Source organism: Antechinus flavipes, chromosome 2 (genome assembly GCF_016432865.1).
Source record: "Antechinus flavipes isolate AdamAnt ecotype Samford, QLD, Australia chromosome 2, AdamAnt_v2, whole genome shotgun sequence".
Classification (NCBI taxonomy): Eukaryota; Metazoa; Chordata; class Mammalia; order Dasyuromorphia; family Dasyuridae; genus Antechinus; species Antechinus flavipes.
In genome coordinates this window covers 319,002,509-319,023,493 of record NC_067399.1, presented here as the reverse complement: position 1 = coordinate 319,023,493, position 20,985 = coordinate 319,002,509, and the positions used below count along the sequence as shown (strand labels likewise).

Sequence of the window (20,985 nt, the reverse complement as noted above, 5' to 3'; positions counted from 1 at the left end):
TGATTGGATGTGTTCACAATTCCACCAACAATGTATCAGTGTCCCTGTTTTCCCACATCCCCTCCAACATTCCGCATTATCTTTCCTTGTCATTCTAGCCAATCTGACAGGTGTGTAGTGATATCTCAGAATTGTCTTAATTTGCATTTCTCTGATTAATAATGACTTGGAGCATCTTTTTATATGGCTAGAAGTAGTTTCAATTTCTTCGTCTGAGAATTGTCTGTTCATATCCTTTGACCATTTATCAATTGGAGAATGGCTTGATTTCTTACAAATTTGAGTCAATTCTCTATATATTTTGGAAATGAGGTCTTTATCAGAACCTTTGACCGTAAAAATATTTTCCCAGTTTATTGCTTCTCTTCTAATCTTATCTGCATTAGTTTTGTTTGTACAAAAACTTTTCAATTTGATATAATCAAAATTTTCTATTTTGTGATCAGTAATGATCTCTAGTTCTTCTTTGGTCATAAATTCCTTCCTCTTCCACAAGTCTGAGAAGTAAACTATCCTGTGCTCCTCTAATTTATTTATAATCTCATTCTTTATGCCTAGGTCATGAACCCATTTTGACCTTATTTTACCAATGTTAAGTGTGGGTCAATGCCTAGTTTCTGCCATACTAATTTCCAATTTTCCCAGCAGTTTTTGTCAAATAGTGAGTTCTTATCCCAAAAGCTGGGGTCTTTGGGTTTGTCAAACACTAGAGTATTAAGGTTATTGACTGTTTTGTCCTTTGAACCTAACCTATTCCAGTGATCAACTAATCTATTTCTTAACCAATACCAAATGGTTTGGGTAACTGCACCTTCAGCATTTCTATTAATTACCAACAAAGCTCAGCAATAAGAGAAAAAGAGTAATTTCATTTAAAATAACTATAGATTATACAAAGTAGTTGGGAGTCTACCTGTCACCTGTCAAGTACTATATGAACCCAATTACAAAACATTTTTCAGTTAAATAAACTTAGAGCTAAACAACGGAAAAATATCAGTTGTTCATAGGTAGGCCGAGCTAATACTATAAAAATGACAACTCTACCTAAAGTAATCTACTTATCTAGTGTCATACCAATTAATTTGTCAAAAAATTACTTTATAGACCTAGAAAACATAATAACAAGATTCAGCTGGAAGAAAAGTCAAGAATATCAAAGGAATTAATGGGGAAAAATGCAAAGGAAGCTTGCCAGACCTAAAATTATATTATGAAGCACTTGTCATCAAAACTATTTGGCACTGACTAAAAAACATAGTAGTGGATCAGTGGAATAGGTTAGGTACAGAAGACACAACAGTCAATGATTATAATAATCTATTGCTCGATAAACCCAAATCCAGCTTCTAGGATAAGAATTATCTATTTGACTATTTGACAAAAATTGCTGGGAAAATTGGAAAATAGTATGGCAGAATCTAGACATTGACCAATATCTAACCAAGATAAAATCAGAAGGGGTTCATGATTTACACATAAAGGGTGATACTATAAGCAAATTAGGAGAGCAAGGGATAGTCTGCCTGTCAGATCTTTGGAGAAGTGAAGAATTTGTGGCCAAAGAAGAACCAGAAAAAATTATGAAATGCAAAATGGATAATTTTTATTACATTAAATCAAAAAGTTTTTACACAAAAAAAACCCAATGTAGCTAAGATTAGAAGAGAAGCACAAGGGTGAGGAGTAATTTTTCAGCCAGTTTTTCTGATAAAGGCCTCATTTCTAAAATGCATAGAGAACTGACTCAAATTTATGAAAAACAAAACATTCCCCTGTTAATAAATGGTTAAAGGATATAAACCACCAATTTTCAGATAAAGAAATTAAAGCCATTTCTAGCATTACAAAAAAAAATACTCTAAATCACTATTCATTAGAGAAATGCATATTAAGACATCTGAGATACCTCTTCCCATCTCTCAGATTGTCTAGAATGACAGGAAAAGATAATAATAATTATTGGAGGGGATATGGGAAAATTGGGACACTAATGCATTGCTGGTGGAATTGTAAATTGATTTAACCATTTTAGAGAGCAAATTGGAACTATGTCCAAAGGGCTATCTAACTTGTGCATATCTAGCAGTAAGACTACTGGATCTATCCCAAGAGATCATAAAAGATGGGAAAGAGCCTATATGTGCAAAAATACTTGTAGCAGTCCTTTTTTTAGTGACAAGGAACTAGAAATTGGGTGGATACCCATTGATTGGGGAATGGCTGAATAAGTTATGATATATGAATATAATGGAATAATATTCTACACAAAATGACGAACAGGCTAATTTCAAACATCTGGATAGACTTACATGAATTGATGATTAGTGAAATGAGCAGAACCAAGAGAGCAAAGTACAGTAACAACCAGGATTATGTGATGATGAACTGTGATAGATTTGACTCTTCTTAACAATGTGGTCATTCAAGGCAATTCCAATAAACTTTGGATGGAAAATGCCATCTGCATCTAGAGATTGAATGTGGATCAAAGTATAGTATTTTCATCTTTTTGTTGATTTGTTTTTCATGGGTTTTTTCCTCTTTTGGTCTGATTTTTCTTGTACAACTTGACAAACATGGAAATATGTTTTAAAGGATTACAAATATTTATTCTATATCAGATTGCTTGCTATCTTGGGGAGGGAGAAAGAAAGAGAGGGAAAAAAATTTGGAACACAAAGTCTTATTTAAAATGAGTTGAAAACTATGTGTATTTGGAAAAATAAAATACTATTGAAAAAAATTTTAAAGTAGTTTAAGCTGTAAAAAGCTAATTAATTATTAGCAGTGAAAAGTATTTAAAATTGCCTTTATATGTAATTGGAAAAAATAAAATACTGTTAAAGATACTATTGACTATCTGAAATGGGCAGAGAGAGGTATACTTGGAATAACTATTATGATGTAAGAAAGAGAAGATATTAATAAAAAGCCTTTTAAAAAAAGATGTGAAGAAAGCTTTTCATAAACTTTAACATCTATTATTATACAGATATAATTTATTACTATTGACAAAGTTAAATAAGAATTGACTATACAACAAAAAATGCTACTGCAAGTAAAAATAAAGTGCTAGACTTAAAAAGCATTTATTAAGTACTTACTACTTGCCAGGCCAGAGGTTGAGCAATGCTAACAGATACCAAACTAAGAGTTACTGCCCTCAAGAAACAAGAAAACATAAGTATTCAAATGGAAAGGAAAGAAGGAAGTATCTGGGGAGTCAGTATGGTGACAATAATCAGATTAGTAAAATGACACATTTTTTTTAAAGCAACAATGACTATAGTAGTTATGGATTTGATTGCTAAACCTAGAGCAAAAAGTGAAAATGGGAGCTGTCAAAATGATTGAGGTAGATTGTTGAATGGGATATGAAACATGGTCTGATATAGTAATCTGGGGCTAGCGAGAATTAGTGAGGTAGTTGATTTTGAGGTGAGGAAGACCTAAATTCAAATTTATATTCTGCTGCTGACTAGGTATAAAATCATAATATGTCACTTAATGTTTAAATCTGTTCCCTATAAAACAGGGCTAATTATACTTGTCATGCTTACCTTACAAGGTTACAAAAGTCAAATTCAATGTAAGTACTTTGCAAATCTGAAGCAATCTAAAAACATTTGTGATTATTTTGAAGTGCATGGAAGATACAGTGCTGATTTGGAATCAAGATGGGCTTGAATCCCATTTCATACAATAACTAGTTACATGACCATGGTAAAATCAGTTAACCAGTGAGTCTGTAAAATGTAGATAATAATAAAGGTAGAACTTCTCACAGGGTTGTTGTGAGCCTCTGTTATCATTTATATAAAGGGCTTTGCAAACCTTGTTGGTGTCAATTATCATTACTCTTAATAATAATAGTAGTAGCATTTACAATGACCCTGTAAAAAGAAAACAATCCTTGCATCATCATCATCTTCAACTCAGCCTGGAACCAGAATGAGCTGTATCTCCCATCTTGTCTCCATCTTCCAAATTGCAAATAAAAAAGCTCCTTCATTGTCTCTTTCTATATAAATTTCAGACACTTTGGAGATATTGGGAATGATTGAAAACAGGGGAGGTCCTGCTTTCTTTGGGATGAGTTTTGTGCAGGAGAAAAATGTGTCTAAGAAAGCTGCCCTCATGGCTTAGTACAGAAGCAGAAAATATGAGCAACTCTGACTCAGAAAGAGCTTGACCTCTTTTTTTATCCAAATAGATCAAGAGTCTGAGCTTCTTAGTGCTTCAGTGACTCAGAAGGGTTTCAATGAACTTTCTATTCAAAGAGAGACCTTTCTGAGAAATCTTACTCTTACTGATCCTCCCCTAACTCATTGCAGCTTGCCTCACAGTAAGTAGCCTTGGAAGGCTGATAAACAGTTAAGAACATAGAATCAAGAGGAAAGGAATTCAGGAGTCCCCTAGTCCAACCCTTTCATTTTGTGGAAATAGCACAAGGTGGTGTAGATCACTTGCCCAAAAGACACACTGCACACAGCCTAGTGAACACCAAAGGCAACATTTGAACCCACGTTCTCTTACTCCAAAGTCAATAGTCTTTCTCTCATACTAGAACCCTGCCTCTTAAAATCATTAAACTTTTCTTCACTTGCAAGCTCTGCCTCTGGGACTCCTCCCTCTGACTGAAAATGGATGGGGACCTCCTTCTAGAAACTCCACTTAAGGCACCCAAGTTAGTCATCTCTTCATTTCAACTTCTCATGGGTGTGGGCCACAGGTACATTTTGTCCTCTCCTTACTTTTCAACTTCTGTTACCTTACCCCATTAGACTGTAATCCCTTTAAGGGAGGGAACATTCCTACTGCTCATCACATTGCCCCTCATGTAGCAGAATTTTAATAATTTCCTCTACTCCCATTCTACTGAAGATAGAGACCAATAAAGTACAAAATTAGGAAATCTAGTGCAGTGGTCCTCAAAGTGTAGTCCAAAGAATTGTTGGGGTCTCTGAAACCTTTTAGAGGGTCTACAAATTCAAAATTATTTTTAATATAGTAAATAGTTATAAATATAACCCATGTGAACAAAAACTCAACAGATCCTAGACAGTTTTTTAACATGAAGACACTGAGAACAAAAGTTTGAGAACCACTGGTCTAGTGTCCCAAAGGAGGTAAAAAAGACAATACTTTAGGTAAAGGGAAAAGGCAAAAAAAGTTATCTGGCAGATTCACGGGACTTAACCAAAAATGCTGGAGGGAGAAGAGGAAGAAGTGAGGAGAGTTCCTAATAAGAGTGTTGTTGTAACTATCCTTCCTCTAGAATAATCTCGTTTGTCTTCCAAAGATTCTTATTCTGCTCATCCCGAGTTTTACTCTCGAGTTTGAACACCAAATGGAATTTGAAACCCATTTCTGGCTTCAGTTTCAGATGGAATAAAATGTGAAACTACTCTTGACATGTTGCTGTCCCCTGGTGGCCTTAGCTGGAATCTTTATAGGATACCCAAAACCAAAAGCTGATAATAACGGAGATGAAAGGAAGAGGACCAATGAGGTTTCCTATTCAGGAACAAATTTACCAAATTAGAATTATTCTAGATAGGTTTCCTACATTTTACTACTCGACTTCCTCTTCCCCTCATTCTTTGATCTAGTAACATTGGCCTTTCTTTAAAAAGGTATTTTCTCTGGCTGTGCCCAATTTTCTGGGATGTTCTCTCTTCTCTCCCTTGCAGTTTTTCAAGTCCCAATTAAAATCCCACTTTGTATAGACAGTAGAAATGCCCTCTCCCTTCTGATAATTATTCCCTACTTAGCCTGTATATAGCTTGTTAGATATCTCCCCCATTTCATTGTGAGTAGCAGACCATTTTGCCTTTCTCTGTATCTCCAGGATCTAGCAAAGTACCTGGCAGATAGCAAGGACTCAACAAATACACATTGAACAGATTTAATTTCCTCATTTGGAAAGTTAAGATGACTTTTATGTTACTTCGAGAGTACATTTGAGGTAGCTATGGCACATATAAAACTGACTCTGAATTCAGGAAGACCAGAGTTCAATATAGGTTCAGATACTGTGGTATTACACCGAGTCAATCACAACTTCTATTTGCCTCAGTTTCTTCAACCATAAATTCATGAACTCTACCACTTCTTGGCACAGTTAGAGAAAATTTTTTTTAACAATTCAAACATGAACCTGAATTTTCCTCTTTTAAAACGGATTCTTGCTTCTTCCCTCTAGGGCCAAAGAGGGCAAGTTTAATCTCTTACACAAAACAGCCCTTCAAAAATTTAAAGATGGTTAGCATGTTCCTCCACTCATCTAGCAAAAAAATCTTTGTTCCTAACCAATCCCCATATGGCATGTTCTCAAAGTCATTTACCATCCCAGTTCTCTTGCTCTGTAGGTTCTAAGCTTTTCTCTCTGACCCCCATACAACCAGAGCCTCCAGATGGTATTTTATCTGAAAAGCAGAAGTTGGAGAGATCCTAAACAGGAGAGGAAAGATTCATAAAGACTTTATTCAAAGGTATTTCCAGGCACATTAAAGTTTGCAAGTTAATGAGGTTAAAAAAAGATAGATTTAGCTGATATGTACTGTGGTGTATTCATCACAAAGTAGTACCAAAAAAAAAAAATTATCCATTTGTTCAGTAAAAGCTATATAAGGCAGAATTAAAGCAGAAACATTTGACACCGACCAAGACCAATAGCCACTCATCCATGTGGAGCTCCTGGTAACTGAGGTCTTTGGTAAAAGGAGGCAGATGACACTCACACACTGACAGACGTAGGAACAGGGTCAGGGTGCAGTGCAAAAGATGTTAGACCAGAATGTTACTCACAACGAGGCACTTAGATTGAAAAACTGAAGAGATTTAATATCCCACCCAGCATCACCAGTTTGGAATGAAGTCCCTTGACCCAATGCCAACTTCCTGGATGTCTCCAAACAGCCTTCCCTAAGGTTAGACTCCTCTCCGGCCTCCCCATGCCAACTGCAGAGAAGGCTGAGGATAGTCCAAACTTTCCCTCTCTGGGCTCACGTGGCGTAGCTGCATAGTTCTTGATCTTGCAGTGGGAAGAGTCTGGATGTGTAGAGCAGCACACTGGAAATCTTTCTTATGGCACTGAGCTTGTTTCAGGTTTCATCCTTTCCCAATAACCCAACTTCCCACCCTCACCCCCTCTCATCCTGAGACAAACACTGACAGACTGTAGCTCATCAGCTTATACAATTTCTATGGGGATCTTCCAGCAAAACACGATATTTGACTTGTCATCCAAGAGCTCCCACTGCACCACCAACTTGATCTAGAGAAAAGAATTGGATAAGGGAAAATGAAATGGTAACCAGAACTCAACTCTTTCCAGGATCACCTATGCCTCTTTGCCATCCCCCCTCCCCCGCCCTCCCCCTTCCACTTGGACATGGGAATGAGGACAATAACTAACATTTATACAGCACTATGTGCCAGATATTGTGCTAAGCACTTTTGTTAATTGATTCTCACAACAATTCTCGGAGGTGTTATTTTCAATATCATTTCACAGATTAGGAAACAAACAACTAAGCAGGATTACACAGCTATTAAGTATCTGAGAAAGGATTTGAATACAGGTCTTCCTGACTCCAAACCTGACTTATCTATGTTGGTCCTCAGAGCCAGATATCTGGTCCTTAGGGTTCAAATGGCACTTAAGCCAAAACTATGCTTTTAATTTTTACATAAACACCCAAATTTTAGTCTGTGTTGTGGGTACACACATACCATTCCCTGTATATACCACTGGGCATGCATGTATCAAACCAAGTCAGAATACATAGACCCTAGTCCAAGCCCATTATCTCTTTTGAAAAAGCACTTCAAACAAAGTATATCCTCTCAGTAATCTTCAACCTTTGTACATAAATATTTGATTTAAAATGAAACAGTGAGGTCAGGTAGGCTGTAATGTTCTTAAAACAACTACCAAGTTGTGGAGGGGTTATGTTTTTAGCAGCAGAGAGAATTCTCACAAAGACAAAAATGTGGAAGTATCATTATCTTCAGCCTAATCACTAGGATGTTATGTAAATGGAAAAAAAGGGATTTGCTCCATACCCATCACTACAATTTCTGAGCATCAGAAAATCTCTTCCTTTTTCAGGGTCTTGCTACAGTATCACAATACATATATAAGAAATCCACCCACTGCCCCAACAGAATCAATTCCTGAATGTCACTTACACTGGGATATTCATTCTTCACTGGTAGTTTGTTCAAATAGTTATAGGTCTTGCCTTTTTCAATGGGACAGTTTATACCACTCTTACACCCATCAGGCTGAGGGATATGGAAAGGTACTGGGACTCCCAATATAATGCCATGCACTGAAGCTGTGGTGTTCTGAGACCAGACATCTGTAAAAGAAACAAAACTAGATTGTTTAGGGAATCAATGCAGTGGTATCTTTTGCTGAAGACATGCTTTTCCATCTTTAGTTCTCTGAGGGAATTTCCATGTTCACTCTACCCATCCCCCAAAAATGGGGGCAAGTTACATTTATGCAGGGCTACAGATAGCAATAGTGAATAGCTTTTAACTGTAGCTTGCTGTTTGTTACATGGATTCGTTTTTCCCAGAAAAGATGAGTGGCACAATTAATTAACCTTTAATCTAGGTACCTAATCTGCAATTCTAGGTATACCCTGAAAGCCCAGAGGATTTAACTGAATTTAAGCATTATGTACAAATGGGGTCTCCTGTAAAAGCTCAATAAATAACCCTAGCTCAAATCTGCACTTTTTAACCAATTCAAGTTTTCTGGACTTTGATTTCTTAAGCTTTGTGGAGTCTACGTAAAAGCAAACTCTTGGTTATCAGACAGGTCCTGCTCCAAGTACACTAATTCATCATTTATTAATCGCCTTCTATGGGCAAGGAACTCTACTACAGAATATCAGTCAGAGGACTTGATTCAAATTCCCCTCTGCAACCTCCTACATCTCTGACCTTTAGTAGTTCACTGATCTTCCAGATCTCAGTTTTCTCATCTGTAAAATGGCTCTTGGCATGCCTTCTAGCTCTAGTTCTATAAATTTACAAAAATAAAAGTCCCTGCCCTCAAAAATACTTTTCAGAGGATTCTTGAAAATCTCTGAAAAATCTCTATTCTATATAACTGGAATCTATATAGCCATCACAAGTTTAATACTGGAACATTTAGTCTCACGCCTTTCACAGATCAGGAAACAGAGGCCCAGAGGAGGAATAGCTTACCTACCCAGACAGGGTAGTCTGAAAGACAGAAAACCAAACCACTCCCTTCAGATTTTATGAGATAGCCCAGCTCCTGAACTCAGTGCTTCTAGCCCAAGTCCTGCAACCATACTCAGAAAGTAACATAATTTTCAGTAGATGACAGGAAAGCCAGTGCCTTACAATCTGCTTTGCCATTAAACCCCGAGTACTATAGAATTTTTCCATCTGATTTGCACAGAAACCTTCTATAAAAAGATGAACTCTGAGGCAGCAGATTGTTTTACTCTTCTGCTTGTATCAATGCTTTGCAAACAGTATGTTCTTAATAAATGTTTTTCTTTCACTCATGTATCCATCCATCCAAAACACACAATACCTGTCTTCAACTTTTTGAAGGGTTGTCATAAAAAAGGGATCAGATTTATTCTACTGGATTCTAATACACAAAACTACAAGAAATTGGCAAATATAGAGAGGTATTCTAATTGGTGCCATTATAAAATGGAATGCCCTGGCCATTGGAGTGTTTAAGAAGGTCAGAAGACCACTGGCCAGAGATGCTGTAGTAATAAAGACTAATCTTGGACTCAGTGACTTATAAGGTCCCTTTCAACTTTCAAGAATATGAATATTCTGGAAGATGGAACCCTACTTAGACTGTGAGGTGCCACATGCTTAGGTCAATTACATTCTTCCTTCCCATGTTCTGAGCCTGCTGCTTTTAAAAGAAGCAGAAAATTGTCATGGAAAAACAATTTAGATTTAAAAGCAAAAAACTATGTACCCAATGACCGAGTACAATGGTTGTATAAATTAAAGTATATAAAAATAATGGAAAATTGTGGCGACTATGGAAATGACAAATATGAAGAATTCAAATAGATATGGAAAAGCATATGAAATGATACAATTTAATAGGTATGACTCATTTTACCCCATCATTAAGCAACAAACATGCTAGCTTTTAGAGATTGTTGTATTTGAATGATATGTGAACATATATAGTGAGAAACTAAATTTTTCTAATTTATTAGATTAAAAAATAAAATATGATGTAACTCCTTTCTCTTAAGATACTTTCAAGAAAACAGATGAATGAAGGGAAATAAGGGGTAGAGGATATAGATTCAAGTGACCTTGGAGCCTTGAAGTCTCAACCTGTTTGAGCTTTGATTTCTTTATCTACAAAATAGATGATAGTATTTGTATTACCTAATTTATAATGTTGTTTGGAGACTTAACTAAATATGAAAACCTTGTTATCAAATTCTAATTAAGTTAGAACAAGTACTTTTTTGACTTACTACTGACAAAGGTGACATTGACAATGTAGGATACTCCCTTTTGCAATTTGCAGGGCTGAACTGAGCAGGGAAACACTGCTACCTCCTTAACTTGTCCAGCAGTAGAGCCTGGAAAGGAAGTAGAAGGTAAAACAGTTAATAAAAACACAAAAATACCTAACAAAGTAGGAAGTTCTTGTTACAGAAGCTTTCTCTCCCCACCTCATCTCAGTTGATAATGATCATGAGACTAATTTGTGTGAATTATCATTCCCTCAATATTTGAACATTTTTTTATCCTCAAATGTCCTTTTTGCTGATTTTTTTTAATTGTAAAGAATTATTTCTAGATTTGAAATCTCCTGTAACATTTTATATATGAATAGGCGACTATATGTCTCAGTGGATAGTGTCTGGCCTGAAGTTAGGAAGGCTCACCCGAGTTCAAATCTGGCCTCAGACACTTAACTCTGAGCATGCCATTTAACCCTATTTGTCTCAGTTTCCTCATCTGTAAAATGAGTTGAAGAAAATGGCAAAACCATTTCAGTGGCCAAAAAAACGCTAAAAGGGTTCCAAAGAACTGAATGCAACTGAAAAAAATGTTAACACACACATGAAGTCATACAAAACATATTTCTACATTAGTCATTTTGTGAGGAAAGTAATAAAAATAAGTAATAAAGCAATAAAAATAAATAAAAAATGCTTCAATCTATGCCAAGAGTCCATCAATTCTCTCTAGAGATGGCTAGTATTTTTCATCGAGTTCATTGGATTTGTTGTGGATCATTGTATTGATTAGAGTAAATCACAACTGATTATGGTTAAAATACTACTGTTATTGTATTCATTGTTCTATTGGTTCTGCTCAGTTCAATTTGTATCAATTCATGTAAGTTTTCCCAAATTTTTTTAAAACATCCTGCATTTTTTATATTGTTATGCCACAGTTCTCTTTAACTGTCCTGACTCAGTTTCCCTTGTCTCAGTTTCCTTAACTGTTCTGTCTCAATCTCTTTAGTTGTAAATCCCCCTCTGACCCAGTAAGCCTGAGGACTATTTGTTCTAAGGTTATAAATTAGCAAGATAAACAGGAGAGTAGACCTCCTGACTCTTGTGTCCTCAAGAATTTACAATATCCCTCTAAAATATTCCAAGATACCTCACTAATATCTTTACTTCTTTGTATTCAGACATCCTGTCTCTGGGTTCTTAGAATTTGTGGCCTCCCCCATCTTAATAGAGGTTTTCCCTCGCTTCTTACCCCTTCCTTTGTTTAGAGAAAAGGTATTTAAGAAGTTGGGGTTCCTCCATTCATTGCTGGAGGCTGGCGGCTGTATGCTGGACTCTGGATTCTTTGAGATGACAGTCTCCTCCAGCCCTGGGACCAACATGGATTCCTTGGTCCCAATATATCTTTATCTCTGTCTGACTGGATAATTTAAGATGAGAATCCTGTCCAGTCAATCTTACTCTCCCATTAATAAAATATTAAAAACTCTCTAATCTCTCTCCTGCCTCAGTTTCTCCGGCATTACACTACCAATACTATTCCGTTACAACAACATACTATAATTTGTTCTTTGCCACCACAACAGAACTGCTATAAAAATTCTTGTACATATGGCATTAAAACAAATTTTTCGGGTATAGACATAACAGTATTTGATTTCCTTTGTAAAATGAGGTATCCCGGGAGAGTAAGCCAAGTTATTTGCATTTAGACCTGGACACCCCCAAAACTGACCTACCAGTAAGCTTCAACATTTCCTGGGATATCAAGCAGTAATACTAAGAATATAGGAAAAACATCTAAGACAATCTGTAATCATTGCCCTGGCTTTTCAAGGGTGAATCTAGAGTAAGACTGCTATCAGAGTAGAAGAAAACTGTCCATAGATCTATCTTGAGCCTCTGCCACTGAGCTCACACTTCTCAAGTTTACATGGGGAAAATACATTAAAAAACTTATGAGCTCCTACTATAGTTAAGTTGAAAAAAATCTGCTGTCTTCAAAATCATACCAGATAGTAGTACATTAATGTTTCCAATTATAGTGGATAACCTCATAATTTCCAAGGACTGATCAGAGTTCCCAGCTAGGAGAGGATAAATGATAAGGTTTTTGTTTCTCTACAAAGAAGTTCTGGCCTGAATTTTATTTCTGCTGCTTTTTTTGTTTTTGTTTTTGTTTTTTTTTTGTTTAGCTGTCAAGTTAAAAGTTAATCCCCTTGTTCTCATATGGAAATGAATTACATTTATCAGCAAATATAGTAAGGATAGCTTATCAGTTTAGAGAGAGTATCCCTTGACTCCCCCTTTGTCTCCACTGCCATTTTCACTTGGTACAAGCCTACATAATCTTAGGAAGATTTTTGTCATTTCAGTCCTAGCCAACTCTTCATGACCCCATATCTAGAGTTTTTTAGTAAAGATAATGGAGTGGTTTGCCTTCTCTACCTACTCAATGAGGAAATTGAAGTATACAGAATTAAATGATTTGCCCAGGGTCATAAAGCAACTAAGTATCTGAAGCCAAATTTGAATTTTGGAAAATGAGTCTTCCTGACTCCAGGGCAGGTACTCTATTGCTGTACCTCCAACCTGCCTTTCAGATAACCACATGATATCTGCATGAGAAAAAAAAAGTACTAAGAATCCAAAATAAAGTTTCTATTGTCAAGGAGAAGGACCCCAGAAATGTCTAAAAGCATGAACCAACTATCCTTTGGCGTTACCCCTAGCAATGGGCAGAAGAAAACTTTTTGAAAAAGTTTTTGACCCATAGTAGCTTAGTTAGCCCTTAAGGGAACAAAAGTGAATGGCATACTATTCTTTGCAAAACCCATTCATATAACTGATGCTGAGTGAAATGAGCAGAACCAGGAGATTATATACCTCAACAACAATACTGTTTGAGGATGTATTCTGATGGAAGTGGATCTCTTCGATAAAGAGAGCCTTAATTGATCAAAGATGGACAGAAGCAACTACACCCAGAGAAAGAACAATGGGAAATGAATATAAACTGCTTGCATTTTTGTTTTTCTTCCCGGGTTATTTATACCTTCGGAATTCAATTCTCCCTGTGCAACAAGAAAACTGTTCGGTTCTGCACACATATATTGTATCTAGGATATACTGCAACCCATCCAACATGTAAAGTACTGCTTGCCATCTGGGGGAAGGGGTGGAGGGAGAGAGGGAAAAATCAGAACAGAAGTGAATGCAAGGGATAATGCTGTAAAAAATTACCTTGGCATGTGTTCTATCAATAAAAAGTTATTTAAAAAAAAAAACATTCATATATACAGAAGCAGCCTTTGTAGAGGTTCTGAATTTCACTAGTACACTCCATCAGGAAAAAATTTATTTCAGGACACAAAAAAATCATGGAGAGGTTATTAGTTGCTCAATATTGATGAAAATGGTGCCAGCACCAAGAAATCAGATGTCTCAAGTATTTTAATGCTTACAAAAGCAAAAATTTAAACATGTGCTAACTACCACTGTATCTACTTGCATTTTTCAATACTAAAAAAAAAAAAAAAAAAGTTGTAGAACTTGTAAATATTGCAAAACTGAGATAGTTTGCTTAACTTTTACCTTTAAAGGAAAAATTTCTTCAGAAGGTTGGAAGAGTCCTCAAAAATCCTTTTGATGTAAGGGGAGGGAAAGATAGGGAACAGGAAACAAGGCACACATACACACACAAATGGAGAAGTAGGAAAGGAAGGGCAGGAAAGCCCTAATTGAATGAATGCAAACAAGATGAGTGGGGAAAGAATTTTATTTCCCAATTCAAAAGTAAATCCCATTAAATATTTGCCCACACCCAGAAACAAACCTAATTTAGCTATTTGTATGAAAAAGTTCTCTTATTTACAGGTTTCCTTCAACCAAATCAGAATAGTTTCTGATTCATTTTTTCAAATTTCTTTATATTACTATTTATATTACTAATGAACAAGTATGGTTCAGACATGCTTGCTCCCTCCATCAAGTATCTAAAAACTACTTTCTCTTTAGTTTAAAAACTGAGAAAGTGAAATAAAAGTTACTTCTAATCTTTTATTCTTTAGTGTCTTTTGTCCAGTTTCAACCCTTCTGATCATTCAGCTCTTCACGTAGGAAAGGTGAAATCAATATGGCTAGAGAACTAAATAATAAAATGACCTATTTTAAGTCTGAAGACTGCACTCAAAGTGTTCTCATAAACTAGTAATAACAGTTTGTATTTCTATAGTCATTTAAGATTTTATAAAGTAAACTTCTCTAATTTGGACCTCAAAAGTCTGAGGAAATAGGCACCATTATGGTGGTGTTTTTGATTGTCTTGTTTTTGCCAAGGACCAAAATAAAATCATTACGTTATTGTCAAGTTACAGTGTCCTACTGTAGCTGTAGATGAACATGTGTTATGGGCCAGAATTCTGAACTTAAAACAAAGGATTCTCACAAGCTACTAAGTCAGTGGAATTGATAGACCATAGTGATCTAATTTAAGATGGTTCAGTATGATTGATCTGATCCTACAAGGAGATGTTATGGACCAGAACTTGAAACAAGGTACTAAGTGAAATTGAGGAGACAATGGTTCAATCTAGTTTAGCATCGATTTAATCCCACAACAAATAATGGTTTCCTAGTGATATAATGATTGGTGTATACTCAGTGTAGAGGATATAAGCTAGAAGCTCTCAGGGCCAGAAAAGGCAAACACATAGAAGCTCTCAGAACCAGAGACAGATTCATTCCATCTTCCACTTTTATTGTGGCTGGAGGATGAAGCACAAACCCTTAGAATTTGGAGAGATTCAGAGGCCAGAGAAGGAGGCAGCACCTCAAGCACTAGGAACAAAGACTACAGAAAGCCTCCAAGAAAGCTAGCTGAAGCCCTAGGAAAAAAGACAAGACTTTGAAAGAGACAATAAAGGATTTGGACTTTAACCCCTGGCTACTCATGTGGTTATTACTGAACTGAAACGAAGGCTGCCTCCAGAGACCCCAAGAAAACCTTAGACACATTTGGGGTAGCTTCTCTAATTTTGTGAATTTCAAGTTTCCTTTGGGCTGACTCCTGCTTTGTATCTTCTCTAAGGAGAGCAATCCATGCTAGGAAGTCCTGTGCCATTGTCTATTGTTAATCTCATTTTTACAGATGAGGAAACTGAGATGAGATACTGTCCAAGATCATACAGGTAGTGTCTTTATCCAGAGGCTTTATTCAAGTTTAGAAATTCTAGAATCCAAATCTAGTACTCTATTCACTAAGCCAATGATAATTGATATTCATTGAGCAACCTACAATGACAATCCCTGATCTCAAGGAACTTATCAGAGGCTTTACCAGGCTCAGAAGACCAAGAATGAAACAATACCAAATAATACCAAGAATGAACCAATATATGGAAAGAGAAATGAATAACCAGCAAACAATAAGATAAAAAGAATTCTACTTTTTGCTTTTACTTCCACATTGCTAGCAAGATTTAAAAAGCCAAATAAGAGCCCAAGCAAACAGTGCATAAATGGAGAAGTAAAATTAGTCACAGGATCATATGATCATTTTAAAGCTGGAAAAGATTTCAGGAGTCCTCCAGAAATTTTATAAAGGTGACTAAGGAATAGTCTAAGGGGCACTCAGGCTCTTTGGATTAAAAGCCAAGCTATTTTCTTTCCAGGGTGGAAAGGGATGACACACTGAATATAAGTCAGGACCAACCCACAGTTGGGTTAGGTGTGTGTTGGGAGCTAAGGAGACTAGTAGCACAAAGACTAGATCAAGATCCTAGAGAGGAAGGGGGAGAGGGGCTTCCAGGCTTCAAAGGGAGTTACCACTCTCTCCCCCATGCCATTCCCAGACAATGAGAGGAGAGGCAGAGACAGAGTTAGAGATATTGTTTAACTTGCAGTCATGGAAAACCAGACTGCACTTCCAAGATGCTAGCTTGTGTAATTCATGGCATCTGTACTACCTTAGGCTTACAAAGTAATTTTTTCTCAGTAGCTATGGGACTATTGTACCCATTTTACAGATAAAGAAAATGAGGTGGCAGTGAGGTGGGATAGAGAAGGATTTCTTAAGCTTTTCCCACGCCCAATCCTTTTTTGCCAAAGAAATTTTTTACACCAGCCAGATATAACAATATGTAAAAGAGACATTAAAAACCAGACATTTACGATAATAAATCTTAATTTCGGGATCCCCACATGGAGCCACCAAGTATATTTTAAGCACGTCTGGCGTCGGAAAGTTATTCAAATTTGGCCTCAGACACTAACTAGCTCTGTGACCCTGGGCAAGTCATTTAACCTTGCTTGCCTCAGTTTTCTCATCTGTAAAATGACCTAGAGAAATAAATGACAAACGATTAGGTGTGTGACTGGGCAAACAACTTGATCCTTTTTGCCTCAGTTCCCTCATTTGTAAAATGAGCTGGAGTAGGAAACAGCCAACCACGGCAGTGGCTGCCAAAAAACTCCAAAAGAGTCACGGAGACTTGGACAGGACTGAAAACAACGAAAATTAGAAGAGGAGAGAGAGGAAAAAGGGGTTGGCCCGAGGCCAGTAAATCAAAGCAGATGGAGTGAGTCCTACGGTAAAAGTTTAAGGGGGGTGAGTCTTAGGGGCCCAGCCCAGCCCCGTACATACCACAGTCCAAAAAGTGAACCGGCTCGGCCAATGCGACAACCCCGAGGGTTAGGAGAAGCAGCACGGAGGCGGAGGAGAAGGAGGCCATCGTGCTGAGAGAAAGAGCGACGGCAAATAGGAAGCGGCTCCTAGCGGAAAGCCGGACAGTCACCAGATAAACCCAATGGGCGGGGCCCAAGTCAAAGAGCCAGCCCACGTGGGCCCAGGCCACGCCACTCCCACCTTCCTCCGACTCGCCCGGTGCTCTGGAGTCATGTGCCTGGCCCCGCCCCCGGGGAGGTCTTTTCCTTTATCCAACTTCAAATCTTGACTAATAAAGTTTTTCAAGTTTGAAAATATTCACCCTTCCCCCCCACCGGCTTTCTTTTGTCGGTCCTTGCTTCCGGCATGCGGACCAATCGCATCCTCGCCTCTTCCTTCCTGCTCCTATAGGGCTCTGGGGGGCGGAGTCTCCCCTCTCTCCGGCTCCCTAGCTAAGTGTGGGGTTTCTGAGGGAGGAAAAATGGCGGCTTTGGCGATATCGCCCCGGGCATGGGCACTAACAGTTCTGGGCCTGAGAACGATGAACTCCCGGCTGAGGGGCAGGTACCAGGCGGGGAGAGAGACACCCCCTGCCCGGAACGGGGCGGATGAGGGAGGGACGCGGGCCGAAAGGACCCTCGGGAGTTCTCCCCCACCCCCAGCCTGCGCTCATCCTCCTCTCTGCCCCCCAGCAGGCTCCTTCACGTCACCCCACGTCCGCTGCTGATGCCACTCGGGGCACTCCCGCAGGGGGGCAACTCTGCGCGCTGGGAATCGTCCACCACCCCCTCTTCCTCTTCTTCCTCATCTACTCCCTCTCAGACGCCGGGCTCCGAGTCAAGCGAAGGTCAGATCCGCCTCACTGACAGCTGCGTTAAGGTAGGTATGGGGGTGGGGGACGCCCCTTTCTGACAGCCCCGCCAATCCCATCTCCCTTTTAAATGACTCCCAAAAGTCTCATCTTCCCAAGTCCTCCTTGACCTTAGTGCTTCCATTCTGAGATCATCTCCAATTCACCCCAACTATAATCTTGTTTGCATGTTGTCTCCCGCCTTAAAAGCAGGGATTGTCTTTTCCATTTCTGTCCCCATCACTTAATACAGTGCTTAGCGTATAGTGCTTATCGACCCAAAGCAAGCAAATCAAACGGCATTTATTATGCGCCTAGTGTATCTCAGTCTATGTATGAAGTGTTGGAAATACAGAGGGGAGAGGGGGACAACAATCCTTACTCTCTAGGGGCTCATACTGAACGCTAATGGATTCCCTTTTTTGCCTTTTTCCCTCCCAGAGACTTCTGGAAATCACAGAAGGGGCAGAGTTCCTCCGGCTGCAGGTGGAGGGAGGTGGATGCTCCGGATTCCAATATAAATTCTCTCTGGACACAGTTATCAATCCTGATGACAGGCAAGAAAAAAGGGGGAATTAAGTGGCAGAATGAAGAGGGCGATGGACTTGAAAATAGGAAGACCCAAGTGAGAAATATACCTGCCTCAGACATTTACTAGCTGCTCTAGTCACTTATATGTCTCTGCTGCCTCTAACCTCTTCCTCAGTTTTCTCTGTCTATAAAATGAAAAGGTTGGACATGTTAGCCTTTAGATCCCATCCAGTAATAAAATTATGTTTCCAAGATGCACCTTCAGCAACAGTATCTTTTCAGGGATGGACATCTTGGATGATGATATTTTGAATTTGAATAACATTTTTCTTCAGTAAAGTACTCAATAATTATTCACATTTCTGCAGCGAGTAAAGGTTTATAAAGTGTTTCATTATGTACTTATTTCATTCAGGTGGGAGGTTATATTAGAAAGGCACTATAGTAATTAAAATAGCCCTTATGTATGTGTGTGTACACACAAAGAAAGTACAGGAAGTAGGAATGGCTGTCTATATTGCTGGGAACTGGGGATAAATATGTATGTGGGTATGAGTGAGCTCGGAAAGAGAATATCTGATGTTTTGAATGACTGCTTTTTAATTAATCACTTCTTTATGTTTCTCCAGGGTGTTTGAACAGGGCGGGGCTCGTGTGGTGGTTGACACTGATAGCTTGGTCTTCGTGAAAGGGGCCCTGGTGGACTACTGCCAAGAATTGATCCGAAGTTCATTTCAAGTGTTGAACAACCCTCAGGCACAGCAAGGATGTTCTTGTGGGACTTCATTCTCTGTCAAACTATAATGTGTGAAATGATGAATGATCCAGAGACTGCCTTTTCCCTCCAACTTCAATTCTTGATTCCATTTAAACCATAGAATTTTCCAGAGTTTTTTCCCTTACTATTATTTGCTCAATTTCCTTTTCATCAGCCTTGAAGTTCTATATCCTGTCATTGTACATCAAAATAACTAGTTTTCTTTGTGAGTGTCAGTATGCTTCCAAGAACATCCCATGCAACACTTGGCCTTGTGATTAAGTAGAAATTTTTTCAAGCTCCCCAAATTATTACTTCAGAACCAGTTGCCTGAAGGCTAAGACTTTAAGTCAGTAGACTTTAGCCCCAAATTCCAAAATGCTGAGATAATAGCCTTGGCCTTCAGAACTGCTTGTATATATGTGTGTGTTATTAGTGTATATAGTATATAAAGGATCTATTTTTAAAGAAAATCTGTTACTCATTATTCAATCTTTTGACTCAAATGTAAGTGTTGCCTGTATATAATGATTCTGAGAACTGGGAAGTGAAGAGGGGGGAAGGATGGTTTGGAAAAAAGCTTGTGACTTTTCTTCCTCCCCCTCATTCCTGTCAGCTGATTTTTTTCTTCACCAAGAAGAATTTAAAATCAGTTTTGTATAACTGCTGCTTGACATAAGCTTATTATTTCCAGGGAGCTCAGTCCCCCTTCTCCCATTTAACAGCATAAAAGGAAGCATAAAATATATTAGTTTGTTCCAAATTTATCATGGTATTGTGTTAGATTCCTTAATTATGTGAAAAGCAGCTACCCAGATAGAGTAGGACAAAGTTAGATACTGAATCTTTAACAGTTTTATATTCATTAATAGTTAAGGTTTGCCTCTATGTAGGAATAATGCAGTTTCAACTTAGAAGAAAACTTTTGTAGCATCCTAAGCAATGGGATATATTTTCTAGGCATTTTCTGAGCCAATGAAAGAAACGATTTTTAAGTGTCAACTTATGTGTTATGTCACAGTCACTAAGTACTACATTACATTTTGGGTACTCTGCAGAGCAATAAAATATAATTACTTATTAGGGGAAAAGGAGAAGAGAACTAGATTTCAAAAGTGGGAAAAGGATAAAAATTCTTAAACTATAGGAAGTGATATTAATTCCCCAAGCAGATTCTAGATTAGACAAATCAGTCGCAGTTTGAATGTTAAATGACCATTCTTGGTTGTCTTTCTAAAAATCATATTTCCAATACCTGTCAAACACCTAGCTGACTAATTAACACACAACATACTTATGCAGGTCACAGAGACATAGAAATAATGAAAAATAAAATACAGAAAAGGAATTTAAACATTCCTGGAAGTTCTTCACTTTATCTGTTTTATATCACTTTTTGATGGAGAGGCTTACGAATGTGAAGCAGTTGGTGGCCCAATGGATAGTACAATGGCCCTTGATTTGAGAAGATGAATTCAAATCCAGCCTTACCTAGTACTCAGCTGTGTAACCCTGTACAAATTATATAATCTCTGTTGCCATTTCCTCAGCTATAAAATGAAAAAATAATAGCATTTACCTCTCAAAAGTCATATTGCTCTAACAAGATATCAAATGAAATATTTGTAAAAAGTGCTGTCGATTAGTTGATCATTGTCCTTGCATCTTGAAG

At 37.8% G+C, this 20,985-nt stretch overlaps 2 protein-coding genes across 3 annotated transcripts; one reads left to right on the top strand and one right to left on the bottom strand.

Annotated features, from left to right (window-relative positions):
- Window positions 1-6,823: 6,823 nt before the first annotated feature.
- Window positions 6,824-17,304, bottom strand: NPC2 (NPC intracellular cholesterol transporter 2). Its single transcript, XM_051977606.1, has 4 exons — window positions 17,155-17,304; window positions 10,518-10,625; window positions 8,200-8,372; window positions 6,824-7,282 (listed from the first exon to the last, which is right to left on the bottom strand). Exons 1-4 carry the CDS (start codon window positions 17,240-17,242, stop codon window positions 7,199-7,201), a joined length of 453 nt encoding a protein of 150 aa, XP_051833566.1. The 5' UTR covers window positions 17,243-17,304; the 3' UTR covers window positions 6,824-7,198.
- A 275-nt stretch (window positions 17,305-17,579) lies between these two features.
- On the top strand, window positions 17,580-19,786 carry ISCA2 (iron-sulfur cluster assembly 2). 2 transcript variants are annotated; one of them, XM_051977605.1, is made up of 4 exons: window positions 17,580-17,739; window positions 17,871-18,054; window positions 18,467-18,582; window positions 19,186-19,786. In XM_051977605.1, the coding sequence occupies exons 1-4, from the start codon at window positions 17,657-17,659 to the stop codon at window positions 19,358-19,360; spliced, it is 558 nt and encodes a 185-aa protein (XP_051833565.1). In that variant the 5' UTR covers window positions 17,580-17,656; the 3' UTR covers window positions 19,361-19,786. The 2 variants fall into 2 exon arrangements, with proteins under 2 accessions (XP_051833565.1, XP_051833563.1); XM_051977603.1 differs by having other exon boundaries at window positions 17,587-17,739; window positions 17,868-18,054.
- Window positions 19,787-20,985: the final 1,199 nt, after the last annotated feature.

Excerpts from the sequence above, each read along its gene's own strand:
- NPC2 (XM_051977606.1), bottom strand. The coding sequence starts at position 17,242 with ATGGCCTCCTTCTCCTCCGCCTCCGTGCTGCTTCTCCTAACCCTCGGG. Across the intron at positions 10,626-17,154 it reads GGTTCACTTTTTGGACTGTG|GCTCTACTGCTGGACAAGTT; the intron begins GTATGTACGGGG and ends CTTCCTTTCCAG. Across the intron at positions 7,283-8,199 it reads TGAAGAATGAATATCCCAGT|ATCAAGTTGGTGGTGCAGTG; the intron begins GTAAGTGACATT and ends TCTTTTCTCTAG.
- ISCA2 (XM_051977603.1), top strand. The coding sequence starts at position 17,657 with ATGGCGGCTTTGGCGATATCGCCCCGGGCATGGGCACTAACAGTTCTG. Across the intron at positions 17,740-17,867 it reads AACTCCCGGCTGAGGGGCAG|CAGGCTCCTTCACGTCACCC; the intron begins GTACCAGGCGGG and ends TCTGCCCCCCAG. Across the intron at positions 18,055-18,466 it reads TCACTGACAGCTGCGTTAAG|AGACTTCTGGAAATCACAGA; the intron begins GTAGGTATGGGG and ends TTTCCCTCCCAG.